General features: G+C 54.9%; 4 protein-coding genes across 4 annotated transcripts; 1 reads left to right on the plus strand and 3 right to left on the minus strand.

Annotated features, from left to right (window-relative positions):
- Positions 1-354: 354 nt before the first annotated feature.
- Positions 355-2,219, minus strand: NOP58 (Nucleolar protein 58; the record flags this gene model as incomplete). The annotated part of the gene is made up of 4 exons (XM_051475589.1): positions 355-1,053; positions 1,102-1,529; positions 1,586-1,921; positions 1,973-2,219. 4 exons carry the CDS (start codon positions 2,217-2,219, stop codon positions 355-357), a joined length of 1,710 nt encoding a protein of 569 aa, XP_051320604.1.
- A 299-nt stretch (positions 2,220-2,518) lies between these two features.
- On the plus strand, positions 2,519-4,216 carry J4E85_011387 (uncharacterized protein; the record flags this gene model as incomplete). Its single annotated transcript, XM_051475590.1, has 1 exon — positions 2,519-4,216. One exon carries the CDS (start codon positions 2,519-2,521, stop codon positions 4,214-4,216), a length of 1,698 nt encoding a protein of 565 aa, XP_051320605.1.
- A 3,750-nt stretch (positions 4,217-7,966) lies between these two features.
- Positions 7,967-8,443, minus strand: J4E85_011388 (uncharacterized protein; the record flags this gene model as incomplete). The annotated part of the gene is made up of 2 exons (XM_051475591.1): positions 7,967-8,226; positions 8,338-8,443. 2 exons carry the CDS (start codon positions 8,441-8,443, stop codon positions 7,967-7,969), a joined length of 366 nt encoding a protein of 121 aa, XP_051320606.1.
- Positions 8,444-9,532: 1,089 nt separating this feature from the next.
- Positions 9,533-14,923, minus strand: J4E85_011389 (uncharacterized protein; the record flags this gene model as incomplete). The annotated part of the gene is made up of 3 exons (XM_051475592.1): positions 9,533-9,588; positions 9,647-9,818; positions 9,875-14,923. The coding sequence occupies 3 exons, from the start codon at positions 14,921-14,923 to the stop codon at positions 9,533-9,535; spliced, it is 5,277 nt and encodes a 1,758-aa protein (XP_051320607.1).
- Positions 14,924-15,951: the final 1,028 nt, after the last annotated feature.

Genomic DNA, 15,951 nt, shown 5'->3' on the forward strand with positions numbered 1-15,951 from the left:
TGAGGAGGGGTTCATGATATCATGATATGAGAAGAAACTGACACTGCGCGGGGTGCGGTGGGAATGTCAACAGCATGGGGGTTATCTAACGAACACCAGTCCGAACACACCATCACACAAGTACAAGACGAACACGACTGAAGATTTATGAACATGTGATTGTATGCTACCAACTGGCGGGTATCCATCCACCGCATCCCCATCATGCAACGTAAAAGGAGGACTTTGAAACATAGAACTACAAGATGCCGAACCCTCGTACGCCACTCGCCTGAAACAAAGCAAGCTCAAACCCATAACAACGCCGTACCCTCTTTTGTGAAAGAACATGGCTACAGATACAGGCGACAGCATCTAGTCCTTGCTCTTCTTCTTTTTCTTCTTCTCGACCTTCTCGTCGCCGTCATCGGCTTTCCGCTTCTTGCTGCTGTCCTTGCTGGACTTCTTTGCCTCCTTGGCGGCCTTCTTTGCTTCCTTGGCCTCGCGCTTTGCGGCGCGCTCTGCCTTTCGTGCCTTTTTGGCTTCCTTCTCTGCCTTCTTTGCGGCCTTGTCGCCCTTGGCGGCGGGCTTGTCTTCCGACTCGGAGTCTGATGAGTCCTTGGCGTCTGCCATCTCCTCGTCACTGTCGACTTCCTGTACGAGCTTCTTGGGTGTGCCGTTGGTCTTGTCCGACTTTGACTTCTTGGGAGCGGGCGCATCGGCGGCTGGCTCGTCACCAGTAAGACCATCAGCGTCTGGGTTGTACTTCCGCGCCTCCTTGACCTCCCACTTCTTCTGTCCAAGTGTTGTCGCGTTGGCGTTGCCGGAAGGAATGCTCTTGAGCGGCTTGCCCTCGAGGGCGCGTAGTCTCCTCTCGATGGTGAGGCGTGCGTCGCGACCGAGCTGCGACTTCTCCTCTTCGGTGGGCTCCTTGGAGGTGTCCTCGGACGATACACCCCAGGTGCTCAGGGCGTCGACACGAAGACCCAAGGCGGACTTGGCGGCGAGCATACGGGCGATCTTGCCCTTGTTCTTTCCGGTGGCCTGACCGATAAGGGATGCGTGGTAGATAAGCTGAGAGAGTTAGTTTGACGTTCTACATTGAGGAGTGAGAATACATACACCGTACTTGGGTGTGTCGTGCTTGGTCTTGAGAGCGCGGAAAAGAGCCTTCTCGGCACCGAGAATCTGGATGGTGGAACCAGGCGACTTGGCGAGGTTCATGAGGGATCCAGCGTGGGCGATGAGGCGCGCTCCAACAAGCTCTCCAACGAGAGCAGTAAGGTTAGGGGCGAGAGCTTGCATACGGTTGGAGAGGTAGGCGCCGAGGCTTTGACGGTGCTCAGTGAGGTCAACAACCTGCTCGGCAAGAGCGGAGGTCGCCTCCAAATCCTCCTCTGTGATCTCCGTACCCATGGAGATTTCTGCAGCCGCCTTGACAGCCGCCTCGATTTCCTCGGGCAGGATCTCGGAGAGGTCGCTCTCACGCGCCTTGGTTCGGAAGCCCATCTTAAGGACCACACGAGAGTAGGCGAGGTTGTCGTTGAGAACTGTCGCTAATGTCAATAACGTGTTCAGAGCAGGCGTCTGGAAAGCTAGAACTTACTCTTGGCGAGCTCGGGGAAGTGCCAGCCGTACCATTCCTTGACACGCATGGCGTAGGTGTTGAGCTGCTTGTCGAGCACATCGAGCGATGCGATGGACTGGATAATCATCGTGTCGACCTTGTCGGGCGAGAAGCGCAACTTGTGTCGCGACAGGGAGTGGGCAAGACCGAGTCTGGTCGCGGCTTCCTCAGAGGGAAGAAGGTCGGGAAGGAGCGATGTCAGGTTTTCGCGGATGGCACGGAATACATCTTGGGTAGAAGAGTCTGATACGGTCTTGAGGGAGAGACCGGGGAGTTGCGCAATCGAGTTGGAGAGCTTGGGGTCGGCGACGGCCACTTGAAGGTGTTAGCTGCCATGTTCACTGTGCAATCTCAGGATGTTCGTACAGGTAGCCTTGGTCTCGTCCTTCAAATCCTCCAAAAGCGACGACAGCATGGGCGTGACTTTTCCATCGTGGAGCGCGGCGGCCTGCTCGAGAGCGTCTACTGCGCTGCCGAACTTGGCGAACTTCTTGAGCTTGAGCTCCTCGACAATGCTAGAGGAGTTCTTGTTCTCTCCGCTGAGAAGCTTCTTGTCCTTGGACTTCAGCAGGACGTAACCCGCCGAAGTCTCCGAGAGGATAAAAAGACCCATTTTGCTGATTTCGGTCGTGGGGTAGGTCCAATGGCGATCGCGAAACGCAGCTACCCTCCGTGGTGAATTTGGACGTGGTGTGGGAAGTCGCGATGGGAGTTGTCGCAAGCTCGAGCAGTGCGCTTTCCAGCTAGAACTTTTTCCTGCGCTCGGGCCAGCCAGCCAACGCTAACCCTGGAACACACAAGCTTGCTTTCTGGCAGCTAGTGACGAACGCCAGGCACATGCAGGCGAAGCAACTTGCGGCCATTGAGCTTACAGTATAATGATTTATTAATTCATCCAAAAGCATCCCCGCCATGTCATCCGGCGGCGAGCGAAAGGTCTCGGGTTCCCTTAACCGCAGCACCCGGGGCGCGACTCCACGCCTCGCCGATCTGGGAGAGTCACCGCGGACACCGCTCCTACGATCCATCTCGTCCACCTTCGGCTCGCCTGGTGGCTCCTTCCGCACCGAAGACGAGTACGTCGTGATTGAAGTCGGCTCGCGATTCGTACGCGGCGGCTTTCCCGGCGAAAGTGCCCCGCGATGCACCCTCCCGTTCGGGCCTGATGACCAGCGGAGGGTGGGCGACTACCGGCAATGGGATCCCGAATATGCACAGAAGAGAAGAAAGCGGAAGCGGGATCAGGATTGGGGTCAAGAACATGAGCTCTACCGCATGGATCTGAGCAAGGTTGACATGGGCCTGGTGGAAGACAAGTTTGAGCGGGCGATGAGGGAGGCATACGGCAAATACTTTCTGCTGGACACAAAGCCACGGCGGGTGCTACTTGCGATGCCGCCGCGTATGCCGCATGCACTCATGTCGACCATTCTCGATGTGCTCTTCACAAGCTTCCAGGCGCCGAGCATCACCCTCATGTCGACCCCGGTGCTCTCGACCGTCGCAGCAGGACTACGCTCAGCGCTGGTGGTGGATATAGGCTGGGCGGAAACACTTGTGACTGCGGTATGTGAGTACCGTGAGGTCTCGGAAAGGCGCAGTGTTCGGGCAGGGAAATTGCTGAGCGAGGAAATGGCCAAGCTTTTGAACGCCGAACTTGACGACGCTGAGCCGAGCGCTACCAAGGCAGACGTGTCTTTCGAAGAAGCAGAGGAAGTCCTCACACGTGTCGGATGGTGCAAGCCTGTCCCCAGATCGAATCGACGAACCGTATACTTCCCCGCTCGAGAAGCCCCTGTATTAGAGGAGTTCGAAGACGCTATCGAATCACCGCCGCCTGCCGTCACCATACCCTTCCCGAAGCACACACCTCCTACCGAGCTCACGCTATCATTCGCATCACTAGCCAAGCCCACCGAGAACGCTCTCTTTGCGCCCGAGTTGGCCATGCACGAGTTCGACGACGAAGACCTCCCGCTGCATCACCTCATATACCGCGCCCTCGTTCAACTCCCCATAGACGTTCGCCGGTTATGCATGTCGCGCATCGTGATCACAGGCGGCGTGTCAAATCTACCTGGTCTCAAGACGCGCATACAGAAAGAGCTGGACGCTCTGGTACAACTCAAGGGGTGGGATCCAGTGAAGAGCTACGGCAGGGCAAGCGCACGTCGCGAAGAGAAGATGCGCAACCAAAAGGAAGACGTGGAGATGCGCCGACAAGAAGGCGAGGATACGTTCCCCTCGTCACTCGATACCGATGCGGAGCCTGCGCCGATTCCTGCAGCTCTTCAATCACCCACAGAGGACCCCATAGACACCAAGTTCGCTCAGATGGCAATACGTCATGGCCCGCCGCCTGCTAGCTTGATCGGTGGCACGATCAGAGTTGTGGATACACTGGGTCCGTGGGCAGGTGCGAGTCTGATAGCACAGCAGCGCATCAAGGGCATCGTGGAAGTTGAGCGTGAGAAGTATCTCAAAGATGGTCTGCAAGGTGCTACGAGAGAGAAAGAGGTTTCTGTCATCGCGCAGAGGCAGAGCATGGGTCCTGGTCTTTCCAACAAAGGTGGTGAGAGAGCCAGCTGGACTCTGGGTGTTTGGGCATGAAGCGCGTGCGTATTGTCACTGAGCATGTCATTCCCTTTTGATACCCCTCGAACTTTGTCTTCAATACTTGCAATTTTGCCCTCTTCATCATTCTTGAACGAAAGTATCACCATCACCATGAACATGCCTTCATTCGCTTCGACCATGAACTCAAAGCAGTCTCTCAACAAACCGTAACGCTTCAGTCGCTCTTGCACACTTATGTGCGCAAATGCGGACACCCAAAACGACCAGTAGCAATGTGCCACCTACTTAGTCGCTTCAAACACTAACCTGCTCAAGTCATTCGGACGACTCACAGGCTGCTCTAGTAAGGCAAGAAGACAATCAGACAACTAAGTATGTCAGCAAGTCCGCAAGTCCGCAAATGCGCATGTGGGCAAGCCTGCATTCCTGCAAGCCAACTCCACATTAAGCGGTCTACGCACCAATGAGGGAGTTCCCTGTGCTGGGTAAAAGGCCGCCCATCCCCCTCAAAGTAAGTCCTCCGTTCATCAGAGTCCTCCTCAGGTTCCGGACGGGTGCACACAATCATGGACGGCCATAACTATTTCTTTGAGTTTGCTGACTACGCCGACGTCCTCCGCGACAACCGTCTCGACGTAAGTAGTACCTTTCGCGCTTGACGCACGTCATCTCGCACCTTCTCAATGGCAATGCTGACCACCCCCTCCAGACTCTTCGTCCAGCGATATCCTGTCTAGAAGCTGGTATCGGAATCGAAGTGTGGTCTCTGGAGAAAGCATGGCCTGGGATATGTAACGAACTACAGGATTTTAATACATGGTATCCTGGCGTCCTTCATCCAGCAACGATCGCATCCGTAATCAAGATGTTGACTGTTGGCGACAACGGCGATCGAAAGCTTGACTGTCCTGTCTTCGTTGCAGAATCTCGACATGGCTGGCCGCGGACTTGTAACAACGTCAAAAGCTCGAACATGGCCGAATTACGGCGCCACTTGAAAAAACGACCTGGCCGTGGATACACGATTCAGTTGGCCTTCTTAGAGCTATGTCCTACTTGCAACGAAGACTTTCTTGACAGAGATGTATTCGAAACCAGACACGGCTACAATGGACAACTTTGCAACACCCGCCAACAGCAGCGCAAAGGAGCGATGGTAAAGGTGCAGTGGGAACTCCTGTATCGACAGGTAGAAAGAAAACTGGCCGTCCAGCATCTATCAGCACGTAAGCAATCATTCGTTCCTTCTCGTATGTTTTGAACTGACATTATGATTCCAGAGCAAGCCAGCCTTGATCCTATACCATTACAACCTCTTCCTACCCCACAAGAGTTGGGTTTCCAGAACGCACACGACGCACACGATGTACACGATGCAGTTAATATACCTGCGACGCTGCCTTTAGGCAACCAGCGAGACCACGTCATGCCGTATGCAACACCATACCAGCTTATTTTCGACTCCGATTCGGACATAGGAGACACACCAAGACCAACGGATTACGTAAGTTCCCAGTCGACCGAGATATATTCTTGTCTGACTGATGTTGCTAGTAGACATCAATGTCCTCCATGGATGGTCCAGTACATCCATCACCAAGCAACGTTCTTTCGGCCACACCGAGCTCGGGTACGGAGTGGGAACGACCTATGGAAGTTGATACCAACGACACTTCCACATGGGCTGAGTTCACAACAACGCTGTCAAGTACAACAAGTTATGTTGACTCGTTGATGATGATGGATTCTGTCATCACTGAAAGGCCTAATGTCCGGTATCCCACATCCCCGATAGAAATTTCTCAAACTATCCCATCTTTCCGAATCGACTATCAGAGAACGCCTATACCTCCTCTTGAACAAGACTATGAACATAATCCCTCCCAGTGGGAGTATGGAAATAACGCGGTCGATCCATTGCGAAGGTCCCATTCCCCAAGGACCTCTTGCAGTACTACAGCGCCAAAACATCTAGAGACTCTATATTGTGAAGTTTCAGACTGCGATCAAGCTTTCACTGGCCAGTATCGCCATGCGAACCTTGGGCGGCACAAGAGACAAAAGCATGGTGAGGGTAAAGCATACATTTGCGAAGATCGGACCTGCGCAAAGGAGTTTCAGCGGCAGGACGCGCGGCTTAATCACTACAGAAGACACCATCCTGAGCTCGCAGCTGATGGTTTTCAGAAGGAAAGGAGAGTCTTTCAATGTTCATTCAGAAAGGCTCAGGAAAAGCTAGGGTTGCCGTTTACATGTAAAGCAGCCCCAGTGACTACCGTGTCCGCCGTTCGCACACACTTGACTCGCGGATTACAAGGAAGACAGCCACCGCATTTACCTTTCCTCCGGCTTTGCAAGACTTGCAATGAAGACATACTCCACGAGCATGAGTTCAATACTTTCCATGGAGTAGATGGCCTCAAATGCGACAACCCACGGCCACAGCGCAAAGGAGATGCGGGACAGCAGGAGCAATACGATATCCTGTGTTCAAAGGTGGAGGCCTACATTAATCGGCAAGAAAACTTGGGAGAGACTATCGCAGTTCCACCGTCTATACTGTAACATCTTCATCTACCTGGTGTGGGAGCGCTTCGTCTCCATTAGTAAGAATGCGCTACCTATGGATAGGGTCGAAATGCATACACGTGAACGCGCTCAAAGCCGCCTACGAATTGTACTGTAACGGGACCAAATGTACAGGTCTTGTCGTATGAATGACACTGGTAGCCTCTGAGGTTACTTTACATAACCACCTTCACGAACGTCACTTCCTTGCTCTCTACACCAATATACTCATCCTCAATTCATCAAATAACCAACTCACAACACTCACCCCTCCCACAATACTCATGCCCACACACTCCCTCCGTCCAAAACCACGTCACACACTCCGCACTACCCGCATCCCGCACCGTCCCGCAGTGACCACACTTCCAACCCGTCGGCACACCACCACTAGCGCCTAGTTTGGCTTGCTCATCTTGCCTTTGCTGTAAAGCCGCTACTTTGGCATGTGGGTCAGGGTCGCGCTTGCGCTTTTGCGGAGGGGACGTGTTTGGTGAGGTATTGGCGGATGAAGATGCAGATGAGGATGCGGACGAGGGTGGGGAGGCTGGTGATGGATGTATGGTTAGAGCAACGACTGGGATGGCGTCGTTATGCGCCTCCATGATCCAGCTGTGATTTATTGGCCGACTAGAGTTAGTGGTGTGCAGTTGCATAAGCCGCCCAGGTGAGCTGTAGTGAGTGTAGCGAACAGACCAGAAGAGTGTAAGTGCTCAAAGAAACCCTTTTCCGTGTAACAGCTGGTACGAGCGCCCGCGTAAAAGTGATCGTGATGCGCCCAGTTTGGGTATCACACGATGTTGGGGTCAGAGTCATCACGCTTCTCGCACTCTGCGTAACTCTCAAATGAGAGAAGTTGCAAGTACAATATACTGTCGCGCGGACGGTCGGGTGTGACCTGAGTCTCATCTAAAGATTTAATGAGCATGAACAAATAGAACTTTGGTGGGTGCAAGGGGTGGACGCTGACTGCAGGACAAGAGCACTTGGGACACCGATAGCAAGTCGGGTATGGAGAGACAGGTAGAAGAATTCGATCAACATAAAAGACCGCGAAAGAGACGCGAACGAGACGCGAAGGACCCGTCGAGAGAAACGAGGAAAACGAAGCGGTATCACACCTCACAGCAACATCCAAATACCCATAAACATGACTCTTTAACGTAATTCATTCAGTACCATCCACCAGCGGGAGGACCATCTTATTCAACCACTCTAGTTCCTAACATTCCCCCTAATCTCATCATCCCCGCCATGGGTATGAACATACGTCTGATCCCTCTCCTCAGGCGCACCAACACCACCATGCGCAAAGTCACCAGCCTTGGTAGGCTGGCCGTTCGCCTTGATAGAACCTCCCTCATCAAGCGGGATCTCGCGGTTGTTGCCTGCGCCAGAGGCGGCGGAGCCGTATTTTACTTGGGCGCCGGGGAATTTGCCTTCGACGGCGGCGGTGTCGACGCCGGATTCGGTTGCTGGAGGGGGGGTTAGTTGGGGTTTGGTAGGTGGGTGGGATGAAGGGGGGTTTAATGGGGGAGAGAGGGGAGGGAGGAGGATGGGATGGGGAAGTGGAAGGGTAAACGTACTGCTCAAACCAGCATTGTGGCCGTGAACAGCGCTCTGGCTGTTGAGGTCCTGCTCAGCCTTCTTGGCGATCTCGTTGACGTCGGTGTTCTTGTATTCGGCAGACATCTTGTCAAATATGTATCGTATGCGTAACTTGTTGTTTTGAAGTGTATATCGTTAAAAACGTTGAATTTGGGTATCAAAGAAGTCAAAAGTGTGTGTATATGTAATGGAGGGGTAACTTCAGGATGGGCATTATAAACCTTTTGTATTACAACTGCTAGCTTCCTTCATAACTGCATCGATGATGATGAAAGAGTGGTGGACCCTGATGACATCACAACGACCTCATAACAGCGGGCCGAGACATGAGAATCCTTTCGCCATGTGGAAAGGTCTTGCCGATTAGTGAAGAGACTTATGAGCGGGAACCTGGGAATGTGGTAGGGGCTTTGGTTGATGGAAAGGTTTGTCGTTGTTGGTCGCGTACTGGTGGGGTTGTGGTGGTGAAAGAGGTGGACATCCAGGTACCAAATCCGCAGCGTATGACGACAAAGATCGCGTTGCAACACAGCCCGCACGCGCCAACATGGAAAGAACATCTTCTCTGTCTTCCGCGCTCGAGTCAGAGGGGTCTTTTCGTAAGGGCAACCTTGGGTGCGTATACTGGGAGAACATGGAAGAAATCATCGTGGGCCGGCAAACAATGATGCATTTGCAAACAGCTATGCACACCTAACTACGCCGATTGATCGTCTCTCATAAAGCATGAAGTTCGTCCCTTCGTGAGTCACTCAAGACTCCCTCCAAACTTCCTTCAAACTTCATGTGGCCAGAAAACATGGTGAAGAAGAGAACGCTATGTAGAAAAAAACGCCATGCTCGCAAAAGTGATATATGCGCGGAAACCATTCCAAGCGAATGGATAAAAGCCCATCATACAACCAAGAAAAACGTTTTTTTGCCACATCCCCCCATTATTACTGCTGCTGCTGCTCTGCTCTGCTCTTTCTTCCCTTACTCTTCAGCAAACCTCACTTGCCTAAGCGGTGACCTGTATCGTTGCGAATTCTTGGCAATACCCGGCTGTTGTTGTTGTTGGTGGTGAGAAAGAAACCGAGCGTCGCCCTTTTTCCCATTACTTTGCACCCAGCTAGCGACAGCAGTCTGTCTCGTTCTGCTTTGTACGATGCCGGGCTTGATGAGATTGTTCGCCTAGAAAATCTCCGAGTCGAGACTGCTGCGGTAGCTCTCTAGAGACTCTTCATCGTCTGCCATGTTTCGTTAGTAAAAAAATCTTTAACTTCTCTCAAGAAGCAGCAAACTCACCCTGAATCGGCTTCCTGCGAACAACAGTATCCGAGTGCTGCAGCGGGCTCTGCGGCTGTGGGCTCCTGCTACCCATGGGCCTGGGGCCCGTGATCTTGCGCTGCGGGCTGCTCATACTAGCCTCGGAGCGGAGGTACTGGCTGCTCGGGCGAGGCGAGGGAGTGGGCGTCATCTTTTGCGCATGTTAGCATTGTGCCTCAGTCTTTCTGAGGCGCGAGCTCAACTTACGCGATGGCCCCGGTCAGTCTCGAGTGAGTAACGCACCTCTGCAATAGGTGCAAGCGGTGTCAAAGCACCCTGGCTACCGAACTCATTCGGAGAGCTGTACATCTGCCTTGTCTGGCCGTAGCCAGCAAGCAGCTGTGGTGGTGGGACGAGCGGGCCGTCATCTGCGATTTTGGGAGGCCGAGGGGGGCCGGCCTGCTGCTCAGAAGCAGAGTGTTGGCTGTAGCCATCTGATGAGATTGGCGACAGGTTGCCAGCACCCTGTTGAGCCGACATGCCTGAAAGACGATTGCGTGCCAGCGATGGCATGCTACCCCATTGGTCGTAGTCAGGAGATCCTATGCTTGAGCGAACAGGATTGTAGATCTGCGCTTGGGTCTCCAAGTTGTTCTGGTGACGACCGGTTGGCCCAGGTCGTGGCTGAGGGTGCTGCAGGTTCAGCGAGTTGCGGTGCGCCTGGTACTTGGGGTCTTCCATCTCGTATTGAATGTCCTCTGGGATAAGAGGCGATGGAGAGCGTGCAGAACGTATCGAACGCTGCTCTTCCCTGGCTAGGGATGTGTTGGATCGAAGCCTGTCATCGGCATGCTGGTCGTATGGCTCCTCGTCATCATAGTAGTCATCCTGGGAAGAAGACCTGGAGTGCATGGAGTGGGGCCGTCTCTCTCCAGACCCGCTGTTGCGTGGCAGGCTCTCTGGGTTGGTGGAGGTAGTGGTCTTTGACCATCGCGAGATCTTGGGGATACCAAAGATGGACGACGAGTTAGACTTGTGCTTACGCTTTGGCGTGGTGTCATCGCTCTGTGAGTTCCGCGCTGCCCTTGAAGCTTGTGGAGGAGTTCCTAGCGAAGCACGCTTTTCGGGAAAAGCTTCCTGTGTCGGCGTCGTCATGCGCTCGGTGTTCTCGTAGCCAGGGGTGCGGGTACGCTCTTCGTACTCCTCGTCGCTTTCCTCCCGTACGGTGCTAATACGGTTCGTTGGTACAACATCGTATCCAGAGTGAAGATCTTGGATGCGGCGGGAAGACGAAGGGTTGGAGAAGTAGCCAGATTGGTCTGGTGAAGAGGCAGTATTGGCACGGCCCTCTGGCTCGTAACCCGCGTCACCGCTTGCTCGAAGCTCTTCATACGAGTTGAGACTATTCGTCCTCGCCTGCTGATCCAACGAGAGCTGGTTGACTTGCTTCAGGCCCTCCACCTCACCAAGCAATTGAACGAGCATTTGCTCGATGTGCTTGATATCGCCATCACCCTTGCCAGAGCTGAGGCCCTTGAGAGCACGCCTGAAGACATTCTTTTTCTTGGTCTCGATATCATCGTCTGAAGAGGTACGGTTGATACGAGGCGGTGTCTGGGGCTGAGGACGGGGACCGCCAAGAATGCGTTGCTCCGCAAGGTTGACTCGCTTGTCGGTGGTGTTCATGATCATCGTATCTTGGGTCTTGATGAACTGCCTTAGGTCGTCCAGTTGGTTGCGCATCTCCGCGGCGCTTCGCACAAGGGTGACGAGAATTTCGGTGTCGCGAGCATTGCGCTGGGCGTCGCGAACAGTGAGGTGGTCCATGAGCGCCACGATGTCCTTCGATTCGATGCGGTCCATGCCTTTGCCGGTAGCTGCGTCGTAGAGAGGAGAAGTCATGCCGTGTGAGTTGCCACTAACATGTCGGTCATGTTTGGCACGAGCAGCAAACATGTCAGGGCTGCCAAGGTCCGCGCCATTGTACTCATCGCCGTAGCCGTCATCATCAAAGATCTTTGAGTGATTGCGGTTTTGTGGCGTGTACGCTTCACGTTGGTTAGCCGACTGGTAACCCTCGTCTTTCCAGCCGGTTTGGCCTGACAAAGGAGTGCGGTTACTCTGCGCATAGCCTGACTGCTCGTATTGTTGCTCACCTGGATAGGGATGATCATATTCATCTTCTACGGTGGCCTGGTGTCGTTGATCGAAGGAAGCCGGACTCTGCTGCTCTTCTCTTTCGTAAGCAGCAGCAGCGGCCATGGCAGCAGCTCCAGCTCCGAGTCCGAGGGCACCCTTGCTGAAAGAGGTGGGAGTACGCTCTCGCTCTTCTTGCCGGCTGAGCAGCTCGTCGGTTCGATCGTGGTAACCATCGCCTCCTCCGATTGGCCCTTGGATGATCGATGGGTTGGTAGTCACATCCGAATCATCATCCATGCCGTAACCAATCTCAGGCATCATATCGTTGTCACCAACTGGGTAGGCGCTATGATGCATCTGTATCGGTTCATCCACCGACATGCCATCCTCAGACTGTGCCTCAGACTGCGCAATGCTTTGCCTAGGAGAGTTCTCACGAGCGATGTTTTGCTTTGGAGGCTCCTCGGCACGTCGTTCCTGTTGCAGAGCTTCGGCCTTGTCGCGGATGGCAGCCCATCTCTGGCCGGCAGGTACTTCGTCGGTTTGGACGTAAGCTGGGTTTGTGTGAACCTGCGAGAGCGTGCTCTTCTTGAGCGGGCTTGTGGCCATAGAGGATCGAACGCTGAGGGTGGATTGTTCGTCATGTAGGGAGGCAACAGCAGACTCCACGGCCAGTGGTGTGTGGACGTATTCAGGAATTGTGCCGACCTTGCGAATGTCCTGAAGATCACCGACCTTCTGTTCGTGGTCGAGGTATTCCACTCCTGTGCTATCATCGGTGTACATGGTCATACGGTTGTAGTTCACAGAGCTGTCTTCAAGTTCGCGTCGGTACATGTCATTCTTCTCGTGGTTGCGGTCGAAGAATTGCTTGGTGTCCTTGGTGGTTGCATCCTCGTTGAGTATAGACCTCTTGCTTTCGAGAGTAACGCCCTGAGGTCGCTTACGGGTGCGTGCCGCTGCCTTGGTGCTAGTCGTCGATGAGAGTGATGCAATGGAGAGGTTGGACTCCCTTCGCTCGAACTGGTGGCCGAGAGAAGACACGGAGGGTCCACTACGGATAGAGTGCATTCTTCGTGGTGAGCCCGTGGTTTGCGCATCTCCCCGATAGCTAGCCTCGCTCTGTATTGGGCTGACAGTGTCACCACGTCTTGATTGCGTGTCGCTTTCGATCTCATATTCCGAAGCTTGGGGCCCGGATCGCTCGATTGCGCGGGCTTTAGCAGCAGCTGCTGCGTTTAAGCTAGCGTCGGTGGCTTCTTTTGAGCGGGAGGTCCAGCTGCGATCACTCTTCGGAGTTGATGTGCGAACCTCGTTGGTAGATTTGTTGCTATGAGACGTGCCGAGCGTTTGTTGGAGAGCATTAGGTGTGCGGGTGGGGGTGCGCGGTGATGGCGAGATGTATCCGCGAGGGACTTGTTGAAGAGGCGTCTCAGCACCGGTGCCTGTTATGCCAGTGCTGACCGATGACCTCGACTGCGGTCTCTCTTTGGTCTCGGTCTCTGCGGATAGGATTGAGTCGCGAGTGAGCTCGGATCCTCCAATGAGCTCGCTGTGGTTGAAGGGTAGGGGAGGGACGCGTTCCTTGACACGAGGCTCCTCGTGCACACTTTCGGATACGCTTGCGGATCGACTGCTGCGAGAGGAGCGGTGCTTGCGCTGTTTGCGTTCTTCCTCCTTCTCTTCCCGTGAAGTGTGATGCTTGAGAGCGGCAGTGGTAAGGCCGGCTCCAGCAAGTCCAACTAAAGCAGCATCTCGTTGAGACATGGTGCTGTCTTTGCTACTGCTCTTTCTCCGATGGGACTTCTCCTTCTCCTCACGGGTAGTCGAATCAGCGTAGCTTGAGATGGAGCCCCGGCTGGATCGTCGCTCGCTCTTGCGGCTTGATCCGCCAGCCAGTGTCGTCCCTGGATCGTCGCCATCCCTATTGAGGACAACTTTGGGCTTGTTGCTGTGGAGTTTGGGTGCGCTCGAGGATTTGGACACACGGCGTCTGGATGGGTCGCGAGAGCCGGCTGATTCGACGGTTTCGAAGGTGGCTATGCTGTCGCGGTTCGCGCGGTCGAACTTGTCCATGTTCCTGGAAGTGCGGTTCTCTTCTTTCAGCGCATTCAGCTCGGGGAGGATGAGGCGCTTGATGGCGTCCTCGACTGTGGCCAGTAGTTTGGGGTTGTTGATGGAAGAAGTTCCAGAGACATGCGAACGACGGTCGGCGTTTGAGGAGAGGTAGCTGGACTCGGTGCCGCTCGCCTGCTCGACGTCCTTGCTCCTTCTGCGGTGCGACTTGCGGGGCGAGGCAAGCTCGTCTTCCCGCCGTCTGGACGTGTCTCTTGACTTTGAAGAGCTGTGTTTTGATCTGGCAGCACCGCCTTCTGCGGCCTGCTGCGCCAGTTTCTCCATGACGCGCTGTGTGATGCGGTCTTTGCTGAGACTTCTGCTGCGGTGGTGGCGGGGTGCCTTGAGTGTGTCCTGGATGGCTTCTGATACCATGGACTCGGTGACTGCGTCGCGTTCCATGCTGCGGCTCCTGCGCCGCGCGGGCGGGAGGATCTCTGTCTGGCCAGTCATGCTGTCTGCGGGCATGGACGATATGTCCGAGGGCATGGGGAGGAAGCGGCCGCCGTCGGTAGACAGGTCGCTGTGGTTGGGCAGCAGCTCGATGTCGACGGGCGGCAGGGAGGAGATGTTGGAGAGGTCGGAGTAGGCGACGGTGCGCGAGTCGTAGAGCTCGGAGTACGACTTGCTGGTCGCGAGCGAGAGGCGCTTGGAGTAGGAGGGCGCGTGGGAGTTGCGCTTGGCGGACGTCTGGGTGATCTGGACGTTGTCGCTCGCGGTCGAGTGCCTGCTCTTGCGAGACGAGGGGGTGACGCGGACGCGGACGCTGCCTCGCGAGCCGGCCTGGCCTTCGTCCTTGCCGGACTCGAAGTACTCAATGAGCAGCGACGTCTGCGAGGGGAACTTGCGGGAGAGCCTCGCTTGGCCGCGGGGCTTGGTGGGCGAGGTGGTGTTGATGGTGATGGGGGTGCCGTCGTCGGGGACGGAGTACGAGGTCCTGTCGGTGCGGTTGGAGACGTCGGTGTTGATTTCGTCGATGTGGTAGGTTGATTCGTCTGCGGAATCGAGAGTCGAGGGTTCAGTAGGTGCCGGAAGAGGAGGTCGTTCTGTATCTAAAACCATCGTAGAATCTGAAAGATTCTAGAAGGCGGGGTGGGTGACGGAAGACATGTCCGGCGCCGTTTTCCTCGAGGACGTTATGGGAGGGAAATGATGTTGGCGATGGTGTGGGTGCAGGGCCGCACCGTGGCTGTTTACGTTTGCGCAACCTGGATGTTGCTGGTGCGCGAACAGCGAGGGCGGGTGTGCGAGAGGAGCCGTGATAGCGGGCGTGAACGGGACGGGGGTCGTGAACGGACGTGAACGGGGACGTGAGAGGTCCAGTTGGCGGTCGAATGCGTGCAGCACAGCTCTGCGGCGTGCGACGCTCTGCGACAATGGCCGCCGACGTTCAGGCTAGCCAGCGTCAGACACCTACTCAGCAATGTGAGAGGTCACGGGACTCACCAGACCAGGCAGCACAACAGCTCCCGTCTATCGCAGGTAGCAATGGCTCTGCAGCTCCGTCGCGCTCTTCGCTGGTGGAGAGGCGGTCCTGTGGTGGTCGCCAGCTCCAGCTGTGGTGGAGAGAAAGGCTGGGTCACGGCTGGAGAACAGCAATCCTTGTCGGCGCTAACACGGGCTGGAGGTGAGGCTTGTTGACCTTGCAGATCGAGGATGGCGTGTGGGCGAAGGATTATTAGAATTATTACAATTATCCTAGTGCAATAGTACGATGGGTATAAAGTTGTGAAGATGATGTAAAGGGCACAGAGTGAATAGAACCACCTGCGACAGGTCGCGTCGTATCAACCAACGATGGGCTACGGGCGATACATCATGACTTGTCTGTCCCCAGCCACTCGGCCGCGTCAAGACCATACAGCGTGCCTGGTGTCCCTCGTGGACGCCGTTGGCCATGCATCCCACTGCAAAGTGCGCGACGAATGCCAGCCTCTACCGTCCCTCCACCGGCTGCCTGTAACAAAGATGGCTGGTCGCACCAAAAGCAACCACGTCGCCTATTCTATTCTTACCCCTCCCGTCTTCCCGCGCCTCCATGCCACAATCCCAAATCAGGCTCCTGAGATTCCATGTTTTTTGCTGATTTC

Source organism: Alternaria conjuncta (genome assembly GCF_024043145.1).
Source record: "Alternaria conjuncta strain BMP 0040 chromosome Unknown scaffold_34, whole genome shotgun sequence".
Taxonomy (NCBI): Eukaryota; Fungi; Ascomycota; class Dothideomycetes; order Pleosporales; family Pleosporaceae; genus Alternaria; species Alternaria conjuncta.